Source organism: Micromys minutus, assembly GCF_963924665.1.
Source record: "Micromys minutus genome assembly, chromosome: 2".
Lineage (NCBI taxonomy): Eukaryota > Metazoa > Chordata > Mammalia > Rodentia > Muridae > Micromys > Micromys minutus.
Window position 1 is genome coordinate 77968578 of NC_137971.1, and position 14731 is coordinate 77983308.

The following is a 14731-nucleotide window of genomic DNA, read 5'->3' on the forward strand; positions in this document are numbered from 1 at the left end:
AAAATCACTTTTTTTTAAACTTTTACTTTACTACATTTAACTCCTTCTGCAGCTGCCCACAACCTGCACAAAAGTTAAGTGCCAGGCAAAACGTGACGTAAGAGGACAAACTGTCAAAATGAACCTTCATGTAAAGTTGGTGTATTCTCAATTTTCTAAACTTACCCCTATTTATGTACTTCCTATTCAGAGCAATTTCCATTTTACAATGTAGCCTTCCCCTGCGAGAACCGATCTGAAACCCCCGATAAACCAAACTAGCTACGTGTTGTCCACTACATTCTAAACCAGTGTGTAACTTTAAAAGCGGGCTTCATCTGTGTCCGCAGACTGTCACTGTCATCTCTCCTTCCTCTAGCGCACACATTCTCACTTCCTGTTTCTGTATCTTACGCACACGCCTCCCTGAATTAACATGTCTTTCCTTTCTCATCCCTTACAAGGTTGAGGGGTTTTCTGAGATAGAATCTGGTTGTGTTGCCCAGGCTGGTTTCAAATTCTGGGGCCTAAGCAATCCTTCTGCCTCAGCTTCCTGAGTATCTGATGCCTGATATTTTAAAGTTTATCAAGGGGCTTGAAAGATGTCTCAGCGGCTGAGAGCATTTACTTGCAGGTTCAGTTCCCAGCATGGTGCTCAGAGCATTTACTTCCAGGTTCAGTTCCCAGCATGGTGCTCAGAGCATTTACTTCCAGGTTCAGTTCCCAGCATGGTGCTCAGAGCATTTACTTCCAGGTTCAGTTCCCAGCATGGTGCTCAGAGCATTTACTTCCAGGTTCAGTTCCCAGCATGGTGGCTCACAACCACCTGTAACTCTGGTTTTAGAGGATCCGATGCTCTCTTCTGATGCCCATGTATACATGGCACACCTAATTAGGGCACGCACACACACATTGAAAACAAAACTGTGAAGATGTATTTTAAGTGTATGCGTGTTCGGCTTGCAGGCACCTATTGTTCCACGTTCATTCCTGATGCTACAGAACTCAGAGGAGAGCCTCAGGCCTCCTGAAGCTGCGGTGATAGGTAGTGTGAGCTGTAAATAGATGCTATGAATTGAAACCTGGTCCAGTCCAAGAGCAACAAGTACTCTTAGCTCCCAACACAGTTTTTTCAACCCCCAATTTAAAAAAAAATGGCAGGGGAGGGGTTTGTTTCAGCTTACAAGCTTACAGTCTGTCGTGAAGGAAAGTCAGGACTTCAAAGGAATTCTGCTTACTGCTTTATTCCCCAAGGGTTGCTCAGTTTGTTTTCTTCTTTTTTTAAAATAAATTAGTTTAAATAATCTTTCTCTCTATATATATAATACATACATATTATATATTTAAATTTAAATATTTAAATGCAATATAATAATATACGTAAGTATGTGTATATGTGTTTACACACACATATATATAAAACATCTATTATATATATAATTTTCTCTCTCATACACACACACACACACACAAATGACAAGGTCTTGCTAGCTTTGAACCTACCATCTGCCGGCCTCAGGCTCCTGGCAATGGGGTTATAGGACTAAATCATGTGGCCGGCACGGCTGGCATGGCACCTGCCTTGAGTGTGTTTCTGCTTGTGGTGTTTTAGGGATGAGAAATGCTTACAGCACTGGGCTTCAGAGTTACACGAACCACCAACGCAGTTTGCGGGGTGCTAGGACTCACTTGATGAAGGCTTCCATGATGCACTTGCAAACCTCCACCCGCACACTGTCTTTCTGGAACATGTCCAGAAACGGTAGAAACTTTTCCTAGGAATAAAGCAGGCGTTTGATGTGTGACTGACACAGCTAGAAAAATAGAATTTGTGGGTCATTTTTTGGAGGTGGGGGCTGTCAACTAAGCAGAAGGAATGCTCAGGAGTCCCCCGGAGTCCCCAGATTGAATTCTTTTGTTGTTATTCTTGTGTGATTATTACGAATGGAACACCCTTAATCCAGAATCTGAAATTCGACGTCCCCAATTCCGTAATTTTCAGAAAAGTGCCAACACAATGCCTCAGGCTCTCTATATGACATTCTGCGTCACTGCTGTTGCACAGTTTGGCAGTGTGGGGCACAGAACATGTCAGGCACATCCCTGAGCTGCATCGTTAGTCTCTTGTACAGAATTATTAAGCTACTGTATGAAACTCCAAAGTTGCATATGAAACTGAATGAATTCTATGTTTAGATTTGGGTTCGGTGAATGTCCTCAAACCTAAGAACAGAATACCAAGTGCGAAATGCTTCTCTCCCGGAGCACCTGGATAACAGGTGATCAACCTGCAGCAGGTGGAGTGCACACCGCTCTGATGAGGAAGAAATTAAGCAGAAACAGCATTTTTCTTTCAGTCTGTGTGCACCGTATCTCCCAATGGTGCTTCACTCATGGAGCATAACTGCTTGTTAAGCAGACAGGGGCTGCTTTTACAGAGGCCTGGCAAACAGGAAAACGTCACTGCAGCAGAAGACACTCGTCTCCAAAGGCCATGAGGAGATGGTACTCACCACGGAGAAGAGAACTGAGAAATCGTGGAAGTGGGTGATGACTTTCTTAATGATGGACTGAAGCTGTGAAAAAGGACACAGGAAGCTTAACAAAACCTGTGTTCAAAAGGGGAGACCCTCCAGCACCCTCCCCCACAAAGGCCACAGCAGCTAGCCCAGACTGCTCCAGGAAGGAAATGGATCAGGTTAGGTCCTGACTCAGTTGGCTGTCCTTCTCTATCTCTTCCTTCAGCTGGGACTGTGTCTTGGCCTCAGCCCCTTCTCCTAGGTGGTGGTGTCCTGTGAAGATGGAGTAGGACTAACCCATGTGCTCAGGGAAGACTTTGTTCTGCAATATCTTTCAAAATAAAAGGAAACCCAGGGTGGCTTGAACCACAGTGTGTTGCCAAGGATATCTTGAACTTCTAATCCTTTCACCTCTACCTCCCCAATGCTGAGGTTATAGGTAATGTGCCTCAATGCCTGTGTTACATGGTTCTGGGGTATCTACTCCAGGGCTTTGCTCATGCAAGGCAAATGCTCTGCCAACTGAACAAACCCCCTGGATCTCATCCCAGCCTCTGCTGCTAGTCTAACAGACCACAAACAACTTAGATCCACAGTCTCACACAACTATTCAAGCTCTAAGTGAAACTTGAAAGCAGCTAGAACATGGGAACAGATGAGTGTCTGTGTGATAATAAAGCTTTATTTAAACAAACAAGTGATGGGCTACAAGTGGTTATGGGCCACAGACTTCCATCTCTTATTGTAGCGCACCATGGTCCTGTGTTTCTTTCTTACTTCAGTGAGAGGAAGATGATGGAGTTTACCAGTGGAGTCAACATCCACTGACCCAAAGATCATACCAAGCCTCAGAAATGCCCAGAGCTTCATGGCAAATGCTTTTATCCAGGTATACAGAGTCTTGGTCAAAAACAGCTTGCCCTGGGAAAACCAGGGAGATGTTGCTTCTAAGTAAAAGGTAGTTCCTAGCCTTTGGATGCTATTCAGAACATTTCCTGACTAACTTCTTATTTGTACTAGAAACTGTTACCATATCTTCTCTCAAGATCTACAAGCACAAAAAAAGCAGAAGTGTACAACCTCACTTCTGAAGAAAACAGCTAGGGCTGGAGAGATGGCTCAGTGGTTAAGAGCACTGACTGCTCTTCCTGAGGTCCTGAGTTCAAATCCCAGATGGTGGCTCACAACCAACTGTAATGGGAATCCAATGCCCTCTTCTGCTGTGTCTGAAGACAGCTACAGTGTACTCACATACATGAAATAAATAAATCTTAAAAAAAAAGAAAGAAAGAAAACAGCTAGCCAGGAGTGTTGAGGGGAAGATTAAGGTGAGCACTGGAGGGAGAAAGTGAGTGGGCTGTGAGTCTCTCTTATGAAAAGGTGTAAAAAGCCCTAAAGGGACCAGGGACAGGGCTCAGCAGGTAAGAGCACTTGCCACCAAGACTAACAACCTAAGGTTGACTCCTGGAACCCATGTTAAAAAGCCCAATGCCATGGTGACACTTTCCATCCCAGCACACAGGAGACGGGGTCTCTGAGACCCAGACCAGTCTGGTCTACACAGAGTGCCTTCAGCCAGGATCAGATGACCAACAAACAAAACAGGGAAGGAGGAAAGTCCACAGGCAGCTAGCCTGGAGCAGCTCAGAAACAAGGTGGAGAGAGACCTGCTCCTGAACTGTCCCTCGGACTTGTACACGGATACCAAGGCACAAGTAGGAAGTGCAAACCTGTTACCTGGGGGTAGGAGTCCTCAAATGCTCGATCTGGAGTCATGTGCTTGATGACGTCAGCCAGAACCGTGTTAACTTCTCGTTTCTATACAGGGAACATGAACCAACTCTGTTGTCAGGCTGAGACCACTAGCTGTCTTCCTGGGAGAAAACACTGCCACAAACGCCCATGATACCAGGCTGAGTGGAGAGCTCGGTGAACATTCCCCCTGCATGAGTGAGACCCTGGGTATATCCCAGGACCAAAACCCAACCAAACAAACAAAAAAGCCACACACCCTTCAGGAAATAATTTTAAATATTCCAGAAGAATAAACGCAAGGAAAGAAATCCTGTCCACAGCCTCAGTCTCATACCCCAACCCTCAAGATGGTTACATTAACCCTGTCAGTACTGAACACTGGTCTACAAAGATAAAGTCATTAGGCTACTTTCTGCCCACCTGGCCCAGGTTCCTGCCTCAGTACCTGGAAATCGAGCAGTGAGGCATTGTGGGAAAGAGGAAGATCCACCCTTTACAAGCCATCTGCCCTAACTGCTCATTTCAGCCATCTGTGCCAGGAGTTAGCTAAATCCAGCCTATTGTTATAACCAGCAATGGAAGAAGAGTCTCACATTCAGCCCAGAGACAGACGGCATTTCATGACAGCAAAATTTCTGAGATCTGAATTTTCGGTGTGTGTAAGCAAGGTTTACAGGAACCCAGCCATGCAACCTTGTACACTGTCTGCTACAAAAGATCACCATCTGGAGGGAGTTTTAAGACAGCAGAGCTTTCCTACTTGTGGCCCTCACACTTGGGGAGTCTCAGATCTGGGCACCATCAGACTTGGGCTGAAATAAGCTCCCACTCACAGGGCCTCTAATGATGGACGGGGCCAATGGACTCCTTTGGGATTTTTTTTTTAAGATCAATAATCTCACCCATGAGGGTTCCACTCTCATGACATGATCCATCCTTCTCGATTACACTGGCATCCTTGGGCATAGTTACCGAGCACTGGTATGAACTGCGCTCAGAATGCCAGTCAGCACCTTGAGCTGTGGGCAGCTGCCAGCCTCAGGGAACAGGTCGGGGCATATGAATCCAGGAGGCAGGGTGGACACAAACGTCCAAACCATAACCCTGCACTAACCGGCGAAAGGCTTGGTGCTCAAGCATAAGAGTCTGAGTTGGGGCCCACAGCACCCATGTAAGCAGCTAGGAGCAGGTCTGCGTACCTGTAACTCCAGGACTGGAGATAGAATCGCTGACTAAGCAGCCTGCTCAAAAAACAGCGAGGGCCACATTCGGAGAACTCACTCTGCCTCGGGAAAGTAAGGCTGAGAGGGATAAGATGGTTCTTCCTCTGGCCTCTGACTATAAACGTACATGTAGCCCTCCACTACACCTACAAGAATGACAAATGAGGTGGGCAACTGGAGAGACAGCTCAGCAGCTAAGAACACCTGCTGTTCTGTCATGAGGCCCAGAGTTTGATGTCCAATACCCACATGAGAGAGCTCATAAAGGCCTGTAATTACAGTTGAAGGAACCCGACTCTGACACCTCTGCCCCCACGGGCACGCGCACGAGTGTGCACACACAAGAAATAAACCTCAAAAAAAGACCTCCACGTGTGCATACAGGGTACACATACACATGTGCACCAAAATATTTAATGTTTTTAAAACAAGTTAACTCTGCCAAGAAGGTCAAACGAGCCCACTTCTACCTACTTCTAAAGCCCTTATTCTTTGATGGGTCCAAAATTCCCCAAACTACGGTTCTGTCTGCACCCAGGAAAAAGAAGTCTCGGTATTTGCTTGTGGGTGGGAAGCGCATGCAGGCTCTGAATGTTTGAAAATGCTAAACAATATTAAATAAAATTTAAAACAAAAAGGGAAATGTTGCCTCCTCCATGCATTTTAGCATCCCGGTAGCCGAGGGACCACTGTTCAGCCTCATCTGACACAGCACTGCTCGGCCTAATGCTGTGCAAGCGTGGGTCACACTTGCTGACAACACATGCTAATGCTCCTCAGACAGTGACTGAGTGGTATGTGCCTATAGCTCCAGCTACTTACTCCCTGAGCCCGGGACTTTGAGACCTGTCTGAACAACACAGCAAGGCCCCAGCTCAAGTACCACTGCAGCATTCCAAAGTGGGCAGACTCTGTTGCTGTGGTAACCATTGAAGCACAAAACCCTTTGAAAAACAACCCTATGGTCATACTCACCGTGAAATGCCTGCAGGTGTACTCTACCCAAACCTCGGCACAATTAATGTAGTCCTACAAAGAAAGGGAAAGGTAGCTTTAGGGTGAGCACAACACCTCTTCACTTTCGTCACAAAAATCACAGACATCCTCAAGGGCTCTAGGGAGAGAGACAGACTGTCTGGCTGACTCTTACGGTTGGATTTGTCCCTCACAGGCTCCCATTGCTGGGGCTGTTCTGGGAGGGCATGGAACATACAGACAGGAGGCAGAGCTAGAGGAGGTGGTCCTTTGAGGCTGTAGCCTAGCCTAGCCTCCAACCTGGTCTCTGCTCCCTGACTCCATCAAGCTGTAACAGCCTACATAAAGCACAGGCCCTTACTGCCATGACCTCACCTCCCTACCCTGACAGTAGTATCCTCTTTGAGACTGGGAGCCAAAATAAATTGCCTCCCTTAGGTTGGTTCTGTTCCATGCTTGGTCAGAGCAGCATGACATTTAATTGACTGACATGTGTTACCATGAAAAGCAAGTTATAAAAGGAAACAAGTAGCGCGAAGCTCACTGTAGACTCTGATCTCAGCATTGTTCCTTAGGCTAAGATGCAAATCTAGGGAGTTCTGCCTCAATTAAGGAGCAAAAGGGCCCAAGACGTGAGGAGTCCTTGCTCCTCAGCATAAAATCCCTAACACCTCAACCCCAGGAAAAAATCTGACTGAGAGTTCAAGGTTTGCCTGTTGTCTTAAAAATAAAGCATTTGATCTACAAAAGGGTTATAAATCTCTCTTATGAAAAAGTCTGGAAAGCCCTAAAGGGACCAGGGACAGGGCTCAGCAGGTAAGAGCACTTGCCACCAAGACTAACAACCTAAGGTTGATTCCTGGAGCCCATGTTAAAAAGCCCAATGCCATGGTGACACTTTCCATCCCAGCACACAGGAGACAGGGGCTCTGTGAGTTCCAAGAACAAAGACGACCAACAAACAAAAGAGGGAGGGAGAAAGTCCACAGGCAGCTAGCCTGGAGTTTCTCAGAAACAAGGTGGGAAGAGACCGGCTCCTGAACTGTCCCTCGGACTTGTACATGGACACCAAGACACAAGTGCAGTTATGTGTACACACACCTCACTGCCACGGCCATCATCAAATGCACAATACCAAATTCCACCAGCTGGTCTGGTGTTGTTAAGACTTCTGGTAGCTCTGGTGTTCAACAGCTGGTCCTCAGTCCTTTAGGGCTATCCTAGTAGATAACTATTTTAAAATATACACTTGGCTGCTGCACTCTGGATGCTCTATGTGCACCTAGAAGACACCCCAAGGTTTCAATACTGATAACTATATGCTTTTAGTGTGTCATGAGGCGTCTTAGAAACAAAATATGATTTAGACAGAAAAATTAAACACCTTTAATGTCATTTGATCCCACTATAGGTTAATAAATAATATAAGGACAGTTTCTTTCTTTTCTCTTTTTCTTTCCTTTTTTTTTTTTTTTTTTTTTTTTTTTTTTGGTTAGTAAAAATTCCATTTATTATCATTAGGTTTGGTTGATGTTGTTTGGTTTGGGTTTTTTTGAGACAGAGTCTCCCTTATATAGCACAGGCTGATCTTAAATGCTTCATCCTTCTGCCTCAGACTCTTGAACACTGCAATTACATATGTGAATCACCATAGGTGGCTAAAGCTCATTTCTATAAAAATAAAAGGTATGGAGCTGGAGAGATAGCTCAGTAGTTATGAACAACTGTTGCTCTTGCAGAGACCCAGGTTTGGCTCCCAGAACCCATGTGGTGGCTCATGACCATCCATAACTTCAGTCCCAGGGACCCCAAAGTCTGCTTCTGGCCTCCACAGTCACGGCACACATGTGGTGCACAGACACACACGCAGGCAGAACACCCATACACATTTCTAAAATTAAGTGTTTATTCTAGTACTTCTATGGGAACAGTGGGCCTACGGTCAAAGTGCCCACTCACCTGTGGACTCTTCAATTTAGTGATGACTTTCCAAGCTTCATTGAGAATCTGAAGTCGATCGTTGTCAGGAGGATCAGCCAAGGCCAAGTTTAATCCCAACGAGCGAAAAAGGAGATGCTAAGAAGGTAGCAAACAGTTACGTTACTAGAGATTTTAAGTCACAATAACGAGGCTTAAAAAGGAAAGGTAAGGGCTCCAACATCTCATCTGTCTCCAGGGAAACCTTCCCAAGACTTCTGAGAGTTTATGGATCCACCCAAACAACTCTGAGAAACTCAGAGCTGACTCCAGCTGCCAACACATCTCAGGGGAGAGCACGCATCAGCATGTGGAGGAGGCTGAGCTCGGTTCCTAGCACACCTCAAAGTGAGCTGCCTTAGGATAGTGGTCTACTCTGCAGGGCTAGTCTGGAGGAAGTTTTCACTAATTGGATGGGGCAGGGGCTGGCGTGAAGGAGAATGTGTGTGTTCACATGTATGTGTGCATGTGTATGAAAAGGCCATAAATCAGACTTGAGTGTTGTACCTCAGGAGACACCCACCTTGGTTTTTGGTTTTTCCTTAATTTTTTTTTAAGGTTTACTTATTTCTATAATGCATATGAGTACTCTGTCACTGTCTTCAGTCACTCCAGAAGATGACATCGGATCCCATGACAGATGGCTGTGAGCCACCATGTGGTTGCTGGAGATTGAACTCAGGACCTCTGGAAGGGCAGTCAGTGCTCCTAACCACTGAGCCATCTCTCTAGCCTTGGTTTTGGTTGACAGACCTCTTACTGACACCCGGGCATCACCAATCAGGCTGACTAACTGGCCGGTGGTCCTAAGGATCTGTCTGTCTGTCTGTACCTGCCCAACACTGGGATGACAGACACATACTATCAATCCAGGCTTCTTATATGGGCATCAAATTCAGATCTTCAGCCAAACGTGAACAAGTATTTAACTGACTGAAACCTTCACAGCCCAAAAGTAGTGGTATTTTAAAGACACGTGACCAAGTCTTTCCTAAATACAGTGAGTAGTGAGTACATTCCCAGATCCGGCACTCGAGCCCCTACCTGGCTTTTATGTACAGCAGTTACACAGCATTAATGAGCCCAAATCTCAGCCATCTCCCATCACATCTTTGGAAACTTTCGCTTGTCTCTTTAGGCCCACACCACCCCCACCCCGTCTCTACCCTCCAGGGCAATCGGACAGACACCATCTGTCTCTTCTCCTGTTACGCACTAAGTCCAGAGCCTACCTTGGGGAAGCCAGATTCATCACACTCCTTAATCATGCCGATGAAGTCCACAGACCTGGTGGCAACGAACTCAGCCCTGAAAGCTGACATCACGGAGTTCAAGAGCAAAGCGCTGCAGGACACAGACACCAAGTCACTCACAGCTTCCTCAGGATGCAAGTCTCTTATTGACTCATTTACTTTTGTTTGTGCGCTGAGAGCAAGTGTTTCTCTGTAGCTCAGGTTGGCATTGAACCTACAACCTTCCCATCTCCACACCTCAAACTCTGGGGTTAGAGATAAGTGTCACCATACCTGGCTTGCAAGCCACATTTAATGCTAGGAAGTTTACTGCCAAGAAGGAGTGACTGACAGCTTTTAATGGGAAGATTAGAAGGAAAAAAATAAAACAATCCAAGCAGCAGATGTAGCAAAGGGCATGCTCTGAGGCTGCGCAGACTCAGTGATTGTTGACATTTGACGAAGTTTGAATTAACTAGATAACAGACAGGAGAACCAGCTACCATCTGACCCACAAAAGTAGAAGTAAGCCTTCAACCAAGAGAGTAGCAAAAGAGAATCTCATATACCCAGGAGGCAGGAGAACCAAGTACCTCATGGCCCTACCACTTACCACAGCCCAGAATAAAAAGACTATTATTATCACCCCCATTTTGGGGAGGGGGAAGACTGAGGCACAGGGTGTTCTGAACCTCCACACAGCCTAACCCGCCTCTTGCCAGCTCTGACCTATGTTAGGGGAGGAAGCTCAAAAACATGAACAGAAAGAAGCAAGTGATGGCTGAGGAGACAGCTCAGTCAGAAAAGTGCTTACTGCTCGTATGAGGAGCTAGCTTCAAATTTCCAGCGGTTCTATAAAGACCCGGGTGTGGTGGTGCACACCTGTAACCCCACTGCTGGGCAGGCAGAGGCAGGAAGATATCTGGGGCTTACTGGCCAGCCAGGCTTACGGAATCATGAGAGACCCATCTCAAAAAATAAGGTGAAGAGCAACAGAAAAAGACACCTAACACTGACCTCAGAGCATGCACTTGGACACACATACACGCATGTGCGCACATGTACATACACACGCACACACACACAGGCATGCACACACATACACACACAAGCACACACACATGCATCCAACTTCAAGCATGTGCCTTATGAGTTCTTAAAGTACTTACTTGTTCCCTAGTTTCTTACATCTCTCCATCATCTCCGTCAGCAAAGCCTAGGAAGTTTAAGAGGAAAAAACATCAGCATGGTGGATTTAAAGCAAAGTCTCTAAGAGAGTTTCCAAGTGTCACACTCTATAAACAGCAGCCAATTAACATAATGCAAATTCCCATACTCCTTTGTGTGTGACCAGGATGGGAAGGATAAGAAAGCAAAACAATTCATTTTTGAGGGATGGATAAAGAACTGGGGTTGGACATCATGTGCATCCGGGGTCAGGACCAGCCTCTCTGGATACCAAAGCCAAGACCTTGGTGAGAGACAGACTCTGCTGAGATGTGTCCCCCCACAATCACAGAAGACATGAGTGGCATCATCCCACCCACACGGTCACTACAGAACGATGCACCTCTAGCTTCTGGGCAGGACAAGCATGGAAAATTCGTAAGTTTGTATGACACTCCTACCTGTTTGTCAAAGGGCCTGTGGCCTGCTCAGTAATGTAGTCAAAGCAATGAACAAACACCAGGCCGCAGCTCAGTGCCCACTACTCACAGGACAAGAGCTTGCTGTTGTGTTCTCACCCCTCCCACCCAGGTGCACTGCTCTTCTCCCATTTCACAGAAGAGAAACTGAGGCATGACACGACAGACTTTAACCATGGTCACACTGCCAGCAACCAGGGCCAGCAATGACCCCAAACGGACTGGCACCAAACAGTACATTCTTTGCCATGTGTCCTTTCCTAAGTTCCAAGAGTCTCCTTCCCCCTGAAAGAGAACAGTTTACTCCTGGACACTAATGGCTTTGGAGCTATCTTAAGACAATGATGCGTCTTCAAAAGAGTTCCTGGGTTTTATGTTTTGTTTTGAAAAATCAATACATGAAGTGGCCTTTACAGCAGTGGTTTGGGAACTGCTTTGTATACAGACAAGGTAAAGCCTAGGACAAAAGGGCTAATGTCAGCCTTCCAGACACTGAGCACTTGACTGGAAACTCACTGAGCCTCAGGTGTCAGAATAACTTTCCTCTCTTCTGCATGCTTTGACATGGGACTAGAGACCTGGGAAACATCAGACCCTGCACACGTAGGCTATGCCAGACAAGGCAAGATGACCTGAGGAAGATGCCAATCTACAGGGAAAACAATCCATTTTTCTAAAATACCTCTTTTGGGGGAGGCTGGAGAGATGGCTCAGCCAGCCAAGTGCCTGCTTCATAAGCATAACAAAGACTTGAGTTTGGATCCTCAAAACCCAAGAAAAGCTAAGCAGTGTGGTCTGTACCTCAGAGCTGGAGGCTGAGGGAATGGAGACGGATCCCTGAAGCTCATAGGCCCACCAGCCTGGCCTGCTCAATGACCTCTGAGTTTAGTGAGAGACCCTGTCTCCAAAACTAAAAATGGCTGGCTGGCTGCCAACGTGGCTCATCAAGTAAGGGCTCTAATCGACAGCTTGGCGACCTGGGTTCAATCCCCAGAACAGGTAACGAAGGACACAGCGTTGTCCTCTCACCTCCATGTGTTTACTGTGGCACAAGCAATACCCCTGCTCAACCCACACAGTAAGTAAATTTTAATCAAAGAAACAAAGGTGGAATATAATTGAGGAAAACACGTGACATCTACCTCTGGCCTCTACACAGACAACTCCATATACCATACACAATACAACACAGAGACAAAGCGACACATAAACAAGAATGTGGCAGACTGGGGCTGCCAAACAGAACAAAGGCACATCCCTAAGTGTCCAGGGAGCCAAATGTATTTATTTCATCTTTTTTTCTGATCTTTGACAAGGACAAGAAGACCAACAGTTCAAAGACAGCTGAGGTCATAACAAACCTTTCTGGATGTGCATCTAGAAAGACGTGGTTCCCTCCCCTTCTAATCATAACTCTGATAACATTTTGGTTGGTCTTTCTAGAACTTCCCTTTGCCTTGTTATTATTCTAGAAGCTTGATTTGCTTGTTATAGGAACAGAAGAACCCTATTTTATTTTATTTTAATTATTATTCCTTACCGCTTTATTTAAAAAAAAAACAAGAGGGATACATTTACAGGTTTGTAAAGGCATTTTGGCATAACATTATATGAATAATTTTGTCAGTACTTAATTCTTTTAGAGGTTTAATAGCATGCATAGAAATCCCACTAGTTACCATAAGAATGAAGTACGTGTAGGACAGAACGTCACATGGAAACAGATTTCTTGTTGGGTATAGATTAAGCATAATGATCTGTGAATACCAAGAATTGCCACAAGGCTATCATCTTAGCCCTTGGATTATTAATGATTTGAGGTCCAGGTGTACCACACTCTGAGAGGGTGCTATACATTTTTTTTTCCCCTAAGAAGGACTGAGGCTTTCTATTGTTTTTTTTTTTTCTTTTTTTCTTTTCTTTTGGCCTTTGTTTTTCTTGGGCTTCATATAGTCTGTGAGTTGTTTCTGGGGTGTTCAGAGCTTTCTGGGGTTAGTATCCAATTATCAATGACTGCATATTATGTCTGTTTTTTTGTGACTGGGTTACCTCACTCAGGATAATATTCTCTAGATGCATCCATTTTCTTAGGAATTTCATAAAGTCATTGTTTCTGATAGCTGAGTAGTACTCCATTGTGTAAATATACCACAATTTTTGTATCCATACATCTACTGAAGGACATCTGGGTTCTTTCCAGCTTCTGGCTATTATAAATAGGGCTGCTATGAACATTGTGGTGCATGTATCTTTGTTGTATGTTGGAGCGTCTCTGGGGTATATGCCTAGAAATGGAATAACTGGGTCTTCAGGTAGTACTATGTCCAATTTTCTGAGGAACCACCAGACTGATTTCCAGAGTGGTTGTATCAGTTTACAACCCCACCAACAGTGGAGAAGTGTTCCTCTTTCTCCGCAACCTTGCCAGCATCTGCTGTCATCTGAGTTTTGGATCTTGGCCAATCTGACTGGTGTGAGGTGGAATCTCAGGGTTGTTATGATTTGCATTTCCCTGATGACTAAGGATGTTGAGCACTTCCTTAGATGCTTCTCAGCCATTCGATATTCCTCAATTGAGAACTTTTTGTTTAGCTCTGTACCCCATTTTTCAATAGAGTTGTTTGATTCTGTGGTTCAATTATCCAAATTCTCTGTGTGCTCTTACCAGGGTGGTCCCCAGACATGGCGCAGGGCACACCTTAACAGAGCCATCGCTGTATGACAGGCTCAAAGACTTCCCTCTGTCTGTGACTCAGCTGCCTACTCCACAAGGTCACACAGCCTTCCACACACCTCCAGAAATGGCTGATGGCCACGGAGCTCCCTGAGAGATTACTGGGTAAGGAGGCAGGCGTGTGCTGCAAGGCAGAGGGAGGGAAAGGCTTCAGGAAAGCGATTCCCTTAAGAAGATCACATGTAAACACAGAGGAAGAGGAGGAGGAGTAGGGGGAGGGGCCCGGAAGGGAGATGGGGAGAATATAAACCAAACAGGGTTGGAATGGGCCAGAGACAGAACACCGACAATTTACAGGCAGCGGGATTTTAGGTGGCTCCTTTCTCTCACAGTTGTGCATGCCAACTAGCACACTCATCCATTCCTCCTCCTGTCTTTCACAGCTATCAATAGACCTCCCGTCCCTGACCTGACCAGGTATGTTCCCCTCCCCACCCCCCAGTTCCTCCATCTCAGGATGTGGCTTTAGCCACCTCTACAGCTGTAACTGGCCTGACCCTGCCACAGCACCCCCCCCTTTCTCAAGTACTGCGGGACCCTTACTATGCCATGGTCCCTCCCTGCTAGTCCCCTCCCCCCTTCCTTCAGTGAAATTCAGGTCTCCATTTATTTCCACAAGGCCTTCCAGGACCACCTGCAACAATGGAAGCCACTTACATCATAACCCTTAGAAAAAGGTATATGAGTACAC

The 14731-nt window shown here is 45.8% G+C and overlaps 1 protein-coding gene across 1 annotated transcript in view; it reads right to left on the reverse strand.

Moving 5' to 3' along the window:
• Positions 1–14731, reverse strand: part of VPS35L (VPS35 endosomal protein sorting factor like) — a 98241-nt gene that overhangs the window by 43235 nt on the left and 40275 nt on the right. The window contains exons 15-21 of the mRNA XM_080911622.1: positions 10830–10876; positions 9661–9772; positions 8411–8527; positions 6452–6505; positions 4236–4316; positions 2493–2555; positions 1669–1754 (exon numbers count right to left, since the gene is read on the reverse strand). Of these exons, the coding sequence (XP_080767748.1) occupies positions 1669–1754; positions 2493–2555; positions 4236–4316; positions 6452–6505; positions 8411–8527; positions 9661–9772; positions 10830–10876 (560 nt within the window). The remainder of the gene's footprint in view (positions 1–1668; positions 1755–2492; positions 2556–4235; positions 4317–6451; positions 6506–8410; positions 8528–9660; positions 9773–10829; positions 10877–14731) is intronic.